Genomic DNA, 17,279 nt, shown 5'->3' with positions numbered 1-17,279 from the left:
AATACTGGCACTGCCTTCACCAAAGACTGGCATTGCTCTGAATGGGGATACCATTGATGCTTGCCGCAAGTTTTATGAGAATGATGAAAACAGCCGAATATGTGCAGGAAAGAAAGATATCATTTCTGTGAAGGTTGACGGAGGAAGGGTGCATAAACAAAAGCGTCTGGTAATGTGCAATTTAAAAGAGTTGTATGCATTGTTTAAAAATGAACATCCAAACTTGCAAGTGGGGTTCTCAAAATTTGCCGAATTACGTCCAAAATGGTGTGTTCTTCCAGGAGCAGGTGGAACTCATAGTGTGTGTGTATGCATCATACACCAGAATATGAAGCTCATGCTGCACTCTGTTCAACCCCATGTCAAACTTCTTACTATAATGGAGAAATGTGTTTGTGATATATCAAATATGGAGTGTATGTTTGGTGAATGTACAAACTGCTCAGGGAGCTACGAAGTGCAGGAGTACCTAGAAAATGTGTGTGCAGAACATGAGGAAATAACATACAAACAGTGGGTCACTACAGACAGGAGCACACTCACATCAGTCGTACAAACAATAGAAGAATTCATTGCTACTTTCCTTGAAAGAATTCCAGCCTTAACCAGGCACCATTTTATATCCTCTGCACAAAGCCACTTTCTGTCGACAAGGAAATCATCGCTTGCCGATGATGAGTGCATCCTTCTAGTAGATTTCTCAGAGAATTATGCTTTTGTAGCCCAAGACGCTGTGCAAGGATTTCACTGGGAAAATTCTCAAGCCACACTTCATCCTTTTGTTGCCTATGTGCGGAATGAATTACAGTTTCTCTGTGTGCTGTAAGTGATCACCTGATTCATGACACAGCATCCTTTTATTCCTTTCAACAAGAAGTTCTCTCAATTCTCAGAAACAGATTCCCAGCTATACGGAAAATTGTGTATTTCAGTGATGGATCTTCTGCACAATACAAGAACAGGAAAAATTTATAAATCTCTGTCATCATGAGGAGGATTTCGGTTTGAAAGCAGAGTGGCACTTTTTTGCTAGTTGTCATGGGAAGGGACCTTCTGATGGTGTAGGAGCCACAGTGAAACGGTTGGCAACTAGGGCAAGCATACAAAGACCATACAACAATCATATTCTAACTCCTATGCAACTATGTGAATTTGCATCTACAATCAAGAACATTCAGGTTTTCTATGTCAGCTCTAAGGAAATTGAACAGCAAACAGACAAGTTAAAGCCACGATTTGCTCAAGCAACTCGCATTGAAGGAACAAGAAGTCTTCATTGTTTCATACCACTAACCAAAACACGCATGCTTACATCTCACATATCCAGCATGACTACAAGAACTGAAGTTAGTGTGATATCTACAGAAGTTTCCAACGTGCCGGTAACACAAGGTAAAATAATGCTACACAGTTCATCATACGTTGCTTGTGTGTACAATTCGGAGTGGTGGTTGGGGATCATTACAGAAGTGTCTCATGACAACAGTGAATATCGTGTCAAATTTATGCACCCTCATGGACCTGCACAGAGTTTTACATGGCCGAGCAAGGAAGATTCATGTTGGATTCCACACACTGACATTTTGCTCAGGATTTCACCACCTGGCACATTTACTGGGAGAACCTACACTCTGGATTCAGCAACTGTGCAACGTATTCACACTGCATTTGCGACGTACAAATGAGTGTTTTCAGTTAACTAAATTGACAATCATCACTGTCAATGTAAAACTGATTGATCCCTTGAGATTACTTTCCACTTACAACTTCCAGTTGACTTGGGATATGATTATTGGAAACTTCCATATTACGGACATTCTGCACTGCACGTATTTCGTATGTCCGCAATAGATACCAAATGAGGCAGAGTGCAATTTTCATATTTCCAGTAAATAATACCAAAGTTCAGGTGTTTCCAATTATACCACTTGCACAGTGTTGCCACCTTTCCCATTACAAGATTTTAACTCTTGAAATAGCCTCATTTTGCACTTTCTTCCTCAAACATACTGTAAAAAGTGTCTGTAATTTATAACCAGAAACATTAAACAGCAATATGAGGTTGTGTGCTGATGAACCATACATAGAAGTCATACTGTGACGAATATAAAGACTTTGGCTGATTTCCTCAGTACGGTGGAAATCAATAAACTTGTCTAATTTTCTGCCGCACATCTTAACGACAGTGAATTTCAACCACTATCTGGGCATACACATATAAAGGTAAGGCAAAATATACAATGCGTTACAACTAAGTATACTTTACTTTGTACAATAAAGCAAAAATAAACTTTCTATCTCAGTTTGTTGTTTCTTAACAATTATGTGAAAATGTCGGTGTCTTGTATTTTTTTTGAAGGATCACATTCTTTAGAGGCACCCTGTACAATATGTATTACGTTTTGAAACGAGATATTTCACACAATGATATTTCCTTACTAACTCTAAACGTGCACAAAAGCTTGTTACAATCTGTTACTATGAGGCGACCCATTTCCGGACAATTCTGGTGATTTCCCATGGAATGACCCTATTCATTTTTCCGCGAAAGTTTTTTTCAGCGATAGATTTTGCCACTCGTCAGGTGGCTTCGTCAGGCGTGAACTGACATGAACAGTTCACGCCTGACGAAGCCACCAGACGAGTGGCAAAATCGATCGCTGAAAAAAACTTTCGTGGAAAAATGAATAGTAAGTGTATCAGAGTTAATTACCTATCTCCGCATAACCGCCAAACTGATATCTTTAGATGCAATGTAACTGTCTGTGTCTTACAAATAGCATGTATAATATTCTGAAAATAATGAATAATTTGTTACGTCCGTAACATCATTTGTGGCAAATCTCGCACAGCAATAGGCAATTTTGGGATATGTTGGGTTGAGATATAATGAACCAAAAGAGAACCTAGAGGTACTCATTATTAGTTCTTAAATTAGAGGTGTAATGAAAAGTTTTCTGTAAAATGTGTTACGGTTGTTACAGACGTAACCGTTTGCATTTAGTTGGCAAAAACCTGTTCAGGATTTTAGAAAAAATAAATCTGTTTTTATTTTATTTATTTGTTTTATATTTATGCGATAACATTAAAACACATAAAATCACCACTGGGTCAATCCATATGAAGTCATACAACCTGGTTGCTTCACCATTTTTAAAAAAGTTTGTTTTTTGTGTGGTGTGAGCTTCATATATTGACAGTTCAGAACCACTCTTATTTTATTTTTACTATCACCGATTTGAAGATGGCGGGCATTTTTTTATCATGGCGCACGTCATTTTCTCCATTCGTAAGTATCAGCAGCAACTTTTTTTTCTCAGCTCTGGTAGGTCCTACGAAAATGAGACAAAATCTGTAATGTTAAGCACATTATAGGCTACAATTATATTTCTGTGTAATTTTCTAAATATTATTCCTTCATAATACATTTTAAGGTTAAAATTGTGTATTTTATCGCTCAAAATGACATTTTCGGACATTCTTTTTTGGGGGGGAGGCAGTTTGTTTGACACTTGAATTTTTTTGTGCAAGTACCTGTGTACGAATAGAGTATGTGAAGATTATTTGAAGCTTGAGACTTTAATATTTGTTTTTCTACAGGGTCATAAACATGTACTTTTTGTTAAAAAATTCCAAGTTCAGGGTTAAATATCTCTGGTGGGCAGTTGTTTAAAAATCTGAAATTTGTACACAATACAGTACTTCATGATAAGTAACTTCAGTAAAAATTTTGAGTTTGAGATTTAATTGGTTTAAGAGATACAAAACTCGTGAAAAATTCAACATTTTGCATTAAATATGGCATGTCTAATTTTATTTCTTATTAACATTTTGTGTTGAAATTCTGCAAACTGTAATTTGGAATGTCAATAAACAAGATTAAAATCCTGAAATGGCTCTGCAATAAAGTATATATACGAGGGTGTGCTGAAAAGTAACGCTTCCTATGTTTTTATTTTCTTTGTTACCTTGTAAACGCATTTTGGATTTTGAGCAACCATACATTGCACTTATAAGACTTTGCTGCTTCTCCATTGAAGGTTTCAAACTTCTATCGGCAGGGGGTGCTGAACTATTGCGAGGAAAATGTCAGCATGTAACCATGCAATGTCGGTGGAGCACCTGAAGTAGCGTGCAGTGATCGAGTTTCTAAACGCAGAAAATGTGCTACAAATTGACATTCATCTGAGACTGAGGGCATGTTATGGGGATGAATGTGTAGACATCAATACTGTGCCATCGTGGGCTGTTCATGCTCATAAAGATAACCCCAGCTAAAGAAATCTCAGCTATGTGAGAGAATGGAATGAAAGGCCGTGAACTGCAACTGATGGCGGTCATCGGAATCGTGTTCAGCTGGGTTATCTTTATGAGCATGAACAGCCCACGATCGCATGGTACTAATGTCTACACATTCCTCCACATAACGTGCCCTCAGTCTTAGATGAATGTCAATTTGTAGCACATTTTCTGCGTTTAGAAACTCGATCACTGCACGCTACTTCAGGTGCTCCACCGACATTGCTTGGTTACATGCTGACATTTTCCTCGCAATAGTTCAGCACCCCCTGCCGATAGAAGTTTGAAACCTTCAATGGAGAAGCGGCAAAGTCTTATAAGTGCAATGTATGGTTGCTCAAAATCCAAAATGCGTTTACAAGGTAACAAAGAAAATAAAAACATAGGAAGCGTTACTTTTCAGCACACCCTCGTATATATACTTTATTGCAGAGCCATTTCAGGATTGTAATGTTGTTTATTGACATTCCAAATTACAGTTTGCAGAATTTCAACACAAAATGTTAATAAGAAATAAAATTAGACATGCCATATTTAATGCAAAATGTTGAATTTTTCACGAGTTTTGTATCTCTTAAACCAATTAAATCTCAAACTCAAAATTTTTACTGAAGTTACTTATCATGAAGTACTGTATTGTGTACAAATTTCAGATTTTTAAACAACTGCCCACCAGAGATATTTAACCCTGAACTTGGAATTTTTTAACAAAAAGTACATGTTTATGACCCTGTAGAAAAACAAATATTAAAGTCTCAAGCTTCAAATAATCTTCACATACTCTATTCGTACACAGGTACTTGCACAAAAAATTCAAGTGTCAAACAAACTGCCTCCCCCCCCCAAAAAAAAAATGTCCGAAAATGTCATTTTGAGCGATTAAAGTACACAATTTTAACCTTAAAATGTATTATGAAGGAATAATATTTAGAAAATTACACAGAAATATAATTGTAGCCTATAATGTGCTTAACATTACAGATTTTGTCTCATTTTCGTAGGACTTACCAGAGCTGAGAAAAAAAAGTTGCCGCTGATGCTTACGAATGGAGAAAATGACGTGCGCCATGATAAAAAAATGCCCGCCATCTTCAAATCGGTGATAGTAAAAATAAAATAACAGTGGTTCTGAACTGTCAATATATGAGGCTCACACCACACAAAAAATAAACTTTTTTAAAAATGGTCAAGCAACCAGGCTGTATGACTTCATATGGATTGACCCCACTATGATTTTTCTCATGGCACAAAAAAATATACATATTAACCTAGATTTTGGTATGTGATACGACTGACTAACTTACACAGATTTGAAAATTTGACATTTTGGTTTCAAGTTTCATGGAATTGCCCATACATAAAAAGTTAAATATTGAAAACAAAGAAAGAAAATTATAAAGTTACAAAGAAAAATTACAAAAAACAAAAACAATTCATACGGGAATTACAGTCTAACCACCTATACTCTCGAGCATACAACAAAACACACACACACTCACATATTCATGACAGTAGACAGGGATTTGAAATATTAAGGTGAATAAGGGTTTTCAGTGTTTCTGTATGTAAGTGTATTCAATTTTTCACTAACCTTGCACTAATGTGTTAACCATTTGTGCTCAATAAAAAATGTTTTCATTGTGTCTAAAAGACATATGCTGAAGATGAGTTCTGGATTTCGAGGGGCAGCGAGTTCCATATAGTTGTATGAACTTACTTTGTTAATTATCTAGATATGTGTTTGTGTGTATGACTATATCTATGTAGATTGTTATATGTTCATTATTTAAATACAAAAGTGTATGTAGCACTGCAAGTGTTCCTGTAAATGGGGATATTTTCTCTGTTGGAGGCAAATAAATAAATATATGTGTAAATCTGGGAAGTAGCTCTATGGCTCAGGGACTGTGGTGATCTCTGAACTAGATGATAAAACAAAGATCTTTTATTGTTGTATTTGATAACCCTACTACAGATTTTCTTTGCTTTCACAGAAATTTCAGCGAAACAGACTTGACCACGACTCAAACCTGGATCTCTAGCATACTGGGCCACTGTTCTGCCACTCAGCTACCTAATTCCACATGTGTCTTATACAGTATCGTAACGGGGCTAATTTTGGCTAAATTTAATCTTCAATATCTTTGTTATTTGGAAAAAAAAAGAGCTCCACCAAATTTTATGTTGAGCTCCAAGAAAGAGGTCTCGTTGTGGTGCAGATTTCAGACTTTTCCTGTCTCATATTTGGAATTACAGAGGGTCAAACTTTTGACTTCTTAGTTTTAAAAAAATTAATTTTTGCAAGCTTTTAGGAAAGAAGCAGGCCCGGACAGCTCATATATTAAACAAATTTCAGACTTACCTGGCACTGCATAGTAAACACCAGAAATATGGTTAAGCTATTTGGCCCCTTTCACGATTATTTTGTGTCCCAAGAAAGATGAAATTAAGAAAAAAGTATTCATCGGATTCATTCTAGTATAGCATGGAAACTACTAATCTGAGAGTAAAAATGGTAATAAAGAAAATGAAATAGCAATTATTTATGAAGAAAATGGTTCTTGAATAATTACATTTGGAATTATAGAACATAAGTTTTCATAAACATCTGAAAATGCTAAATCATTGGTCACGACTAATTGAAAATGGCCACCAAATCTAAACGTGAGCCTAAATTATTATTTTCTCAATGTCTTTTTTGAACACTTGAAGGAAATTGAAATAAATGGGGTCTAAATGGTATGGAATTATCTACCTACAACTCCCAATAAACTGCCACTTTTGATTTAACATTGACCACAGGTACATTTCAATGTGTAGAACACTGATGAACATTAGTGAGTACACTTGTTAATATACTTCTGCTTCACTTTATGTCTATTTCAAAATCAAGCTATAGTATTATAATTTGCATTATACTGTAAATATCCGAAAATACAACACTGGATAAATATGACAAACAGTCTTTTGGAAGCATTTATGTAGCATATCTACTTGTAGGATATGGTGCAAGTTTGTAATAAAACCTATACAGAACTCACCTTTCGTTGAAGTATCATTGACACACATGCACGTGACTTCTCTAGAAAACTCTTTGTTCCAGCAGAACTCTGTGAAACTGTACTTCCTACATCGAGAATTATAACAATTGCCTCCTAGGAGAAAGAAAAAAAAAACATGAAAGAAGTAACATACAAAACTTAATTGTTAGAATACCAAAAGCTTAGCAATTTATTCTGGTGTTGAGTATGTTTCTTTGGAACTAGTAATCACATTTTCCATCTTGTCCATCTAAGTGGCAGAGCGAAGACCACCAACTTCCATGAACTTAATCTGTCATGATTGATATCTTGCCCTCTGTACCCCTGCTAGATAGTGAAAAAAATTGCATGCATAATTAAGATGATGTTGGTTATGAAAATTTACTGTTCTTTTCAGCACATGGAGATATGTAGGGGTGTGGGACAGAATTGTTTGGGTCGGGATGGGAAATTTTTTAATTCCCGACAAAGTTGGGAAATTTCTACTCGAATTCTACACGTCATTTTCACTTTAAGTGATTATTTTTGCATTTCTGGTACAAAAACTAACAATTTCCGATAAGTTCCAGACATTTACAACGTAGAAAACGTCGAGAATTAACGACTTTTTAAAATGACCGTTCGGTATTTCCCAGACTGCTTGGGATCAGGATGGAAAATCATTTTCCCGGTCCCAACTTTTTGGGATCCCACACACCCCTAGAAATATGTTACAGTAATGTGTGGTGCATGTGCTTCTATTAGGACAGAATATCTTGGTTATTTGCGGTTTCCGTCAGGGTTGGCCTGGGTGGGCCAAGCCCAGATTTCCACAAGTGGTTTTTTACACAAAAACCCATCAAAAAGTTTTCTTTTCCAGAAAATGTCGTGAATTTTTGCTTTAAATACTTGTGATGTTCTACGATTGTCAACAGTTTGAGGAAATTTGTAAAATAAAGGCTTATCTGAGCTTTAATACTCAAAATAATTAAGTTTTCTCTATTTCAACCTTACGTATTACCGCCTCTCAACATCCACACACAAATATCTTAATAATATAGAGGGTCTATGTGATTCCAACATCCAATAATTCTGATTCAATTAAACGCTATACGTAATATAATTAAAATATTTAATTTAACGTGCTGAGTTTCTATTGACAATCATAGGCGCAACCATGATTTTTTTGTCTTGGGTGGGGGGGGGGCAAGTACCAGAATAAACGTACTACTACTACTAATAATAAGTGTTAATAATATTATTATTATTATTATTATTGATTTGCTTTAGTTTACTTCACTTCTTGTGCCACTTTTGGCTAATTTGCGCAGATGGAGATGAATGATATGATGAAATTGATGAATGGACACTCACAAACATCCATGTCCAAGCCAGGATTCGAACCCGGGACCAACCTTGTTTTTATTATTATTATTATTAGTAGTAGTAGTAGTAGTAGTATCAAAGATGTTATTATCCTCGTAAATTATGCAAAAAGGGGGAGAACTTGGTGCTAAAGCATTTCTGTTCGAACAAACGATTTGAATTATTTTTTCAACACGTTCAATTTCACATTAATAATTGAAAACAAGCACATAAACTATTTTTCAGGCAGAAAATGCTTGATAAATGCCATTCCAAATATAATTATTTTTTTCATTAACATGTATAACTTTCATGCACGATATATGCAACATGGAGCGACATGGACCCAAAATTGTGTACGTATTCAAAGTTTATTTAATACATGTTATATACAACATATATTATTCAAATACATTACACAACCAAATTCATCCATTTCACAATAAACCAACAGCAAAAATTACACGAATTGTCTCAAATGTGCATGCTCCCTTTCCTCCAAACAATTCTTCATGCATTTAAAACAAAATCAATCAATTAAGCCAAGTCTTTATTTCTGTGTCTGGTAATTCACAATGCATTACAGAGAACAACAATATATTGCGAGCGAAGTGAGCAAGAAAATTTTTGGCTCAGATTTTTTGCAGGCTGAAATCAATATTGATTTAATAGGGTACAAATAATTTCACAGGACGCCAATGCATTCTCTCTTTTACAACTTTTGTGTAACATCATCGCCTTGTGATCAAGGGCTCCCGGGTTCGATACCCAGTGGAGGCACATGGCACAGTGGTTCGGATCCCACTTTAAACTGTAGGTGCAGTCTCGATTAGCCTTTCTGTGCATAAAGTGGACTTAAAACCACAAATAAATATATCAATTTTACAACTTTTTTTAATTTAGATTGTTCGGCATCCAGGGTCGACTCCCGCCGCCCCCTAGCTATGGTCATGAACTTGATAAGACTAAGAAAAGGAGGAATTGCGAGCCAAGCGAGCAAGCAAATTTTACGAAAGTATTTTTATTTGCATAAAATGTGAAGTTGTGGGCGGTAATTGCCCCCTGCAGGTTCACTTGGCCATCAATGTTTGTCCCCATTGCCCCCCCCCCAAATAATAATTTCAGTCCAACGTTGGGGAGGCAATGCCACCTGTCCCCCCGTGGTTGCGCCACTGTTTACAATTTCACATAATCAGACTCGAAATACATCTACAAACACAAGTCACATATGTTATGAGATGTACTAATCTACAAAAAATTGTTAATTGTCACTCTCAAATTTACCTAATCAACCTCAAGATATCTTGCAATAATCTTTCATCTGTCAGATTGTTTTGGAAAGGACAGTATCAAAGTAAACGGATTGAGAGAATTGTTTCATTTTTCACACAGCTTTCGTTGCCTTCCTAGATAAAAATGAAAGCTCAACTTTGAAAAACTTGCCTCAGGGCATTTATAAATACATGTATAATTTGAATATGATTTGGATTAATAAAAGTTGTTATTTTTCACGTCTATGGAGAAAAATTCAAGTAGAATTCACGCATAATTCCTGGAGCCAATAATTCACGCATAATTCACGGTGGGTACCCACCCTGACAAATGGTGTTTTTTAAACACACAAACTATAACAGGCAAATTTAAGCATATTGAGGTGTTGTCTGTCACCAAACTACAACTAACTGAACTGATTAGAACTAAATACAGTTATAACTACAAAATAAATACATAACTTTTCAAAACTTTACACTTTTTAGACAGCTTCTTTGTTCAAGTAGGCCTACAAACATTGCACCCACATCATCTTCAATAATTACACAATCAGACTGCAGAGTAGGGAATATTTCGTTCCTGAGTCTAGAGATACTTTGAAACATTGACCTTACTTCATCATTACAAGTTATTTGAAATGGATTAACTGATACGGTTTGCACAGGACCATAAAACGCATACAGTGTTTTCACAATTTCAATCTGTGTTTGCACTGGCCAACAGTACCTGTTGTCTCCAAAACGGTAACGGTTCCGATTGTTTTATGATTTCTCCTAGCACAAAGACTAATTATCGTAGAATCTTGGAAATCATTGTCACACGAAATTTGAACCTTCCTTAAAGTAATTAGCACTGTTTGGACTCGAAAAAAGAGGGTAAAATTTTCAAAGCCGGGAAACGGATTTCTTCAAATTTACAGGAGAAAGTAATTGAGTTTCTGTAGACTTGTGATAGGTCGTACAAGTGTTCTCTTTCATCGGTCAAGTTATTTCACCGTTAATTCATGTTTGTATGTGAGTGGTAATGGAACCTAACCTAACCTTGTAGGCATACCTCGTCCCCGAGATGGTTCGTGGGGCTATCGTGAATTTTTGGGGTTAACGTCAATGGTTTGTGGGGCTATCCGTGGATGGATTTTGGGGTATCCACGGGTAGCCCCACGAACCAACATGGGGATGAGGTATGCCTATGAGGTTAGGTTAGGCCTGTTAGGTTAGGTTCCATTAGCATTCATTTTCACCGAAAAATACATACGGAAGGGGAAAAACAAGGAAGACTCGATATCTTGAAAATGAAAATTATTTTCGTTAAAAAAAGCTAAATCCCTTGTTAAACAATCTTTCACAATGCAGAATAGGTAAGTATGAATGTCAACAATTACAGAATAAACGAGTTACAGACCTTTCCCAGCTGTGAAAATTTTACCCAAGAGGGTAACATTTAAGTATCCCCGAAACGCATTTCTTCAATTTTACAGGAGAAAGTACCTACTTACCGAAAATAGTTTCTGTATACTCTACGAAGGTTTCGGAAGTGTTTTTTCCCCTCGCTGAATGAATTTTCGCGGAAAACCATATATATTTCAACATTAATGTCTCTCCGATGCACGAAACCTGTTCCATTGATGTCCTTCTACTACGTGAACCAAATTTTGCATGCGCTTGATGATGTAACAACCAGTCAGTGTTTCCAAACATGCAGTTTTCCTACTGTGTAACAGTAGTATAACGTAAATGAATGTGCATGTAACTGTGAGGCTATTTATGAATGGTTCATGGGGCTATCCGTAAATGGTTCGTGGGGGTATTTATGAATGGTTCATGGGGCTATCTGTGAATGGTTTGTGGGGCTATTTATGAATGGTTCGTGGGGCTATTTATGAATGTTTTTAACAATTTTTAAAATTACAATTTTAACTATGTTTGCCTAACCTAACCTAACGTGCATGGTTCGTGGGGTTTTTGAACCTGGAAAAAAAAATACGAAATCAGTAACACGAAACTAGGTATTTTTCGATGAAGAAGGGTGCAACACTGCATAACCACTGATCATCGACAACGCTAGTCAAGATTTCTCTGCCATATTGTGTGTAACGCTAGCAAAAACGAACAAACAAGAATTACTTGATATGTCGAAAATTGAGATTATTTGCGTGAAAAAAATGAAATGGCACCTTTAAGAATCCTTAGGAATGCAGAATACGTAAGTACAAATGTGAAAAAGAAGAAAATAAAGGAATTCCAGCCGTTTTGGGGATACTTAACATTTAATGAAAAGTTTACCGAATTTTGATTAGATCATTTCTTGTAAACATCTTCTGTAAAGGAATAATTACGTTCGCTTTGAGTTTACCCCGGTAAATGTCTGTTATATCGGAGACACATTTCTTCATTTTTACAGAAGAAACTACTTACGGAAATGAGTTTCTGTAGTATTTTGAAAGTTCGTGGAGGTATTTTCTCACCGTAGAATGCTGCACAACAAGAAATAAGCACATTTGATATAATAAACTTGCATTTTGTGCAAAGCGACAACATTATGCCGTTGTTTCCATTATGTACCTGTAGATGGCGGGAGCGTCGAAAGTCACGTGGTCTCGCCAGTGTTTCCAAACGTGCCCTTTTTTTACCAGATTTTTTAATTTTTTTTAACTATGGTTACCTAACCTAACCTTGTCGGAAATGGTTCGTGGGGTTTTCGTGAATGGTTATTGGGGCTATCCATCAATGGTTTTTGGGGCTATCCGTCACTAGTTTGCAGGGGCGCCGACTTGTCAAAATTATTGGGGGGGCTCTGATCACTGAAAGAAATGAATGACTCACTCCCTCCCTTTTTTAAAAATAAAAATTACGTCTTCGTATAGCAGTTTTTAAGCAGCTATTATATTCCTCATGCAAATGAAATGCAACATGAAAAACGTTTAGAAAATGTTTCAAAGTCGCTTTATGTCTTTTTTGTCTGCTCATTTGTTTTTTTAGATAACAATTAACATTTTTATTGAAAAGTATGTATTTACATTAAGAGGTCAACCTAACAGTTTTATGCCGGCCTCGGTAGCCAAATGTGTTGGGTGGTCGACTCAACTCGCTTTGATCCAGAGGTCTCGGGTTCGAGTCCCGGTGAGGACATGGGTGTGTTTTAATGTCCGCAACAGACATGTGATGGGTTGCAAATAACCTTAGTGTTGACTTACCCATAAAATAACGAATATTTACAATATTTAACAGTTTTATTTAATTATTTACATAAATGCTAACACAAATAGCAGGAAAATAGATTTACTTTTGTTGTTCTTATTACAATATTTAACTTTTTAAACTTAATTTTGCAATAATAAAAAAAACAAATAGCATGTACACTAAGATATAAAGTGACATACACAACAAAAACATATGAACATGATTTAAAAATAAAGCAAAAGTTGCTCTACGCACTGGGTTGTTTTTTTATGAACTCATTAACGAGTGGTCTCAGGTCCAAATTATCAAGCACAGTTTGATATATGTGGAATACGCTAAGCTGCTAAGCTGGGTGGCCGCGGTGGCTCAGTCGGTAACGTGTCTGACTACCATGCTAAAGGTCCCGGGTTCGATCCCCGGCCGGTTCAAATCCGGGAACTTTTCTAACGGTGGAAGCGGTCCCGGCGCCTACCCAGCGTCGAATAACATGGGTACCTGGGGGAAACCCTGGGGGGTAAAGGCGGTCAGGGGCGTGATGCTGATCACATCACCCCCACTCACGACCGGATCAAGAAAGTGTGGGGCGTTACCCCCACACCCCCTATACGCCTTCATGGCGTGGTGCTAAGCACAGGGGAACACTTTACCTTTTTTACCTTTACGCTAAGCTGCTTAGTCTCTTCTGCCTCATTGTAGATCTCAAATATGTCTTCAGCACTGAATGACCTTTTGGCTGTGGCTGTCGTCACTGGCACAGTCCGGAGGACCATCATGAATTTGGCAACTTCAGGCAGAAACTCCTGGAGGGTGCTGTCTTCCAAAAGAAACTTCCTTATGTCACGATATCACCAAGCATGGACATGTGCAAGGAGAGCCTATCGGCATCCAAATCTTGGCGAAAGAATTCTCGCGTTTGCTGAAAGTTTGTTGTGCAACTCTTCACAGCTGAGATGCATTCTTTCTCTACGGCTGTTACTTTTTGTAGTCCTGTAGATTCATGTCCTTGTTTAACACATGATTTTGCTGTGTCACACACGTCAGTGTATATTGATTTATAATACTATTTTGGAGTGTAGAACTTGTGAGGTTTGGCAGCATTAGGTTTTTCAAGTCTCTTAGGGACGTGACGTTGCCGGGGCAATTCTGGCTCATCAACGAGGCTGGGTTTGACCTCTGTGCATTTTGTCCTCTGCCAGAACTGCTCAAAACCCATTCGCTTTTCTTGAAAGATGTCAGTCAAGTATTTTAGTTTTCATCCCACTTCTGTAGCATCAATATGTGGAAACTGAATCTTACAGATTACCTCTTCTATTGGACCCATCACATGGCAGTAGAGGGAGAGAAAGAAAAATGTCTTGAAGTGAAGCATTGTCTCCAGGTATCCAGCACATTTTGATGCTGCGTCAGTAGAATCTTCTTCAGAAAATTTCTCAAAAAAAATGAGAAGGTTTTCATAGTTCCTTAAGATCTGTTGCATACTCATCTGTTGATCTCAACGTCCACCGACGAGGGCAAAGTGGTCGCAGTCCAGTATGGCCAGCCTTCTCATTCACATCAAAAATATTCCTAAATATTTGCATTCTTTTAGGGGATTCCCAAGCAGTCTTGTAGAAGTCGTTGGCTAAATTTATTATGTCTCTGATTAATATATGATAATTATATTCTTAGTATATAGTAATAAGTCATGTGTTTTGCTGTCTCCGGTCATAGCCCCCCCAAAGTTGATGGTTTGGCAGTCTCAGCCCCCCAAAGTTGAGTCTAGAACATTTCAAATGTGTATTTAAAGTTAAGATCATGTGGCACAATTCAGAGTAAACTTTACAAGAGAAGCAAAATAATACATTAGATCCTCTTAAGCAAAATTATTGGGGTGGCTCTGCCCCCACATCGTTAACATTGGGGGGGCTCGAGCCCCCCCAAGCCCCATGGAGTCGGCGCCTATGCTGGTTTGTGATGACATAATGAACACGAAAGTAGGTATTTTTCGGTTAAGAAGGTTGAAACATTGCATACCCAATCCAAATCGACAAAACACAAGCACGATGCGCGATGATCCACAGCTGTGCGTGCCATATTGTATGTTCCGCAATGGAAGAAAGGACCCAAAAGAATTACTCGTAATGTGAAAAATCGGGTAACTGTCTATTATAGCCTGAACGGATTTCTTCAAATTTACAGGAGAAACTACTTACTGAAATCACTTTCAGTATCATTGTCGAGGTTCTTGAAGGTATTTTCTTTCACGGAAACTAAAAACTTCACCATAGAATGCTGCAGAACAATAAATAATCAGTTGTTACGTAAGGAACTTGCATCTTCTGTAACATTGGGCCGTTGTTTCCATTATGTACGTGCAGATGGCGCGAGCATCGAAAGTCACGTGGTCTCGGCAGTGTTTCCAAACGTCCCCTATTTTTAAGAGATTTTTTTTTTTAACTATGCTTACCTAACCTAACCAAACCTTGCTGGAAATGGTCCGTGGGGCTATCGTGAATGGTTTTTGGGGCTATCCGTCAATGGTTTGGGGGGCTATCCATCAATGGTTCGTGGGGCTTTCGTGGATGGTTTTTGGGGCTATCGTGAATGGTTTCTGGGGCTATCGTGAATGGTTTATGATGACATAACAAACACGAAAGTAGGTATTTTTCGGTTAAGATAGTTGAAACACTGCATACCCACTCCAAATCGCACGACGCGCGATGATCCATGACGAGTGCATGCCATATTGTCTGTTACCCAAGCATAAAAAGAAAAAGGCATAACCTCACCTTGAAGAATTTTCCGCGATGCAGAATAGGTAAGTATCAATGCTAAAAGTAAGGAAATAAACGAGTGACAGATGTTCGGGCTTTACTAGACAAGTACCAAAAATCGAAGTTATTTTTGTGTAAAAAGCATAATGGCACCTTCAACTATGTTCCGCAATACACAATTGGGAACCATTTAAAACTGAAAATGTGTCTCCGATGTAACAGACATTTACCTTTACCACCTTGTACTTATTGTTGATTTCTGATTTTGAGACAATGTTCATCCCATTTCGTTATTAACAAACAAGCACATGCATACAATATTGATATCAATTTTCACTGATGAATTATGTAAACAAATATTAAAACATGATATATTAAACAGTGCATTTTCTATTAAATTTATTACTGTTAAGAGTCGGCTATATTTTACAAGCAAATTAAATTCCTCAAATTACGTTACCTTTTGAGATGGCGCCATCGTTTCTGATATATTCTTCAATTCAAAAATGTCTCTTGCTCTTTTCAAGTTCGAGCTTGTTCGAACACGTTTGTTTGTTGCTTGTACTTCTTGCTTGCAGCAGCCGATCCGATACCTCGAATTGAATCGATTCTTCTTGAACGAGTCGCCTAAAATAACGACTCCTGTGAGCAGTGAACGACTCGTTCACAAGTTCTCTTCTTTTCCGTTCCTGTCCATTTTCATTTCGAAAAATAAGGATATCCTATTTTGTTTTGATTGAGCTAAGGGTATGCTGGACAGATATAGACGGTGTTAAAGGCGGAGCTACTGCGGAGCATGCGCACTCGTCTGGTCCCCCTCGGACATCCGGTTACGCTTACGGTGCTATGGACGTAGTGATGGGTCGTTCGTGAACGAGTCGTTCAAAAGTAACGACTCTCTCTTGTGAGCGGTGAACGACTCGTTCACCAGAATTGAACGACACGTTCAAAGAGTCGTATGTGTGCCACGACTCCTCCGCCCGCCAAGCAACTATTATTCCATTATTCCCTCTCCTTTCCACGAATTTTGCGAGGAAGGCGCATGCGCAAGTGTATACTCGCCTGGCGGCCGGAATTTTTTAAAGAAAGCAAGTCGATTCTGCGGGCAGCAAATGGGGACTGGAGAGGAGAGGGAGGGGGGGGTCCTCTCTGTTCCTTTTCCCTGGTTGGAAACGTGCCGTGTACGATGAGAGGGGAAGGAGCATGCTCGCGAGTCGACTCTTTCCTTCGTTCAAAGAGTCGTGGCACACTTTAGCGACTCTTTGAACGAAGGAAAGAGTCGACTCGCGAGTGTTGTTTGCAGAGAGAGAGAGCGCGCAACCTCAGCCCATGACGGGCATCGAAGAACAGCCAACAAATTTGTCCTGTAGTTTCAAGTTCGGCCAAACCAT

The 17,279-nt window shown here is 37.7% G+C and overlaps 1 protein-coding gene across 1 annotated transcript in view; it reads right to left on the bottom strand.

Moving 5' to 3' along the window:
- Positions 1-16,496, bottom strand: part of LOC145991610 (DNA repair protein Ku80-like) — a 49,550-nt gene extending 33,054 nt beyond the window's left edge. The window contains exons 1-2 of the mRNA XM_083127674.1: positions 16,349-16,496; positions 7,341-7,454 (exon numbers count right to left, since the gene is read on the bottom strand). Of these exons, the coding sequence (XP_082983800.1) occupies positions 7,341-7,454; positions 16,349-16,366 (132 nt within the window). The 5' untranslated portion in view covers positions 16,367-16,496. The remainder of the gene's footprint in view (positions 1-7,340; positions 7,455-16,348) is intronic.
- Between the last annotated feature and the right edge of the window lie 783 nt (positions 16,497-17,279).

The sequence above is a fragment of the Lepisma saccharinum genome, chromosome 8 (genome assembly GCF_977018435.1).
Source record: "Lepisma saccharinum chromosome 8, izLepSacc3.1, whole genome shotgun sequence".
NCBI lineage: Eukaryota > Metazoa > Arthropoda > Insecta > Zygentoma > Lepismatidae > Lepisma > Lepisma saccharinum.
The sequence above is the reverse complement of the archived record's forward strand: the minus strand, read 5'-3'. Positions and strand labels throughout refer to the sequence as shown.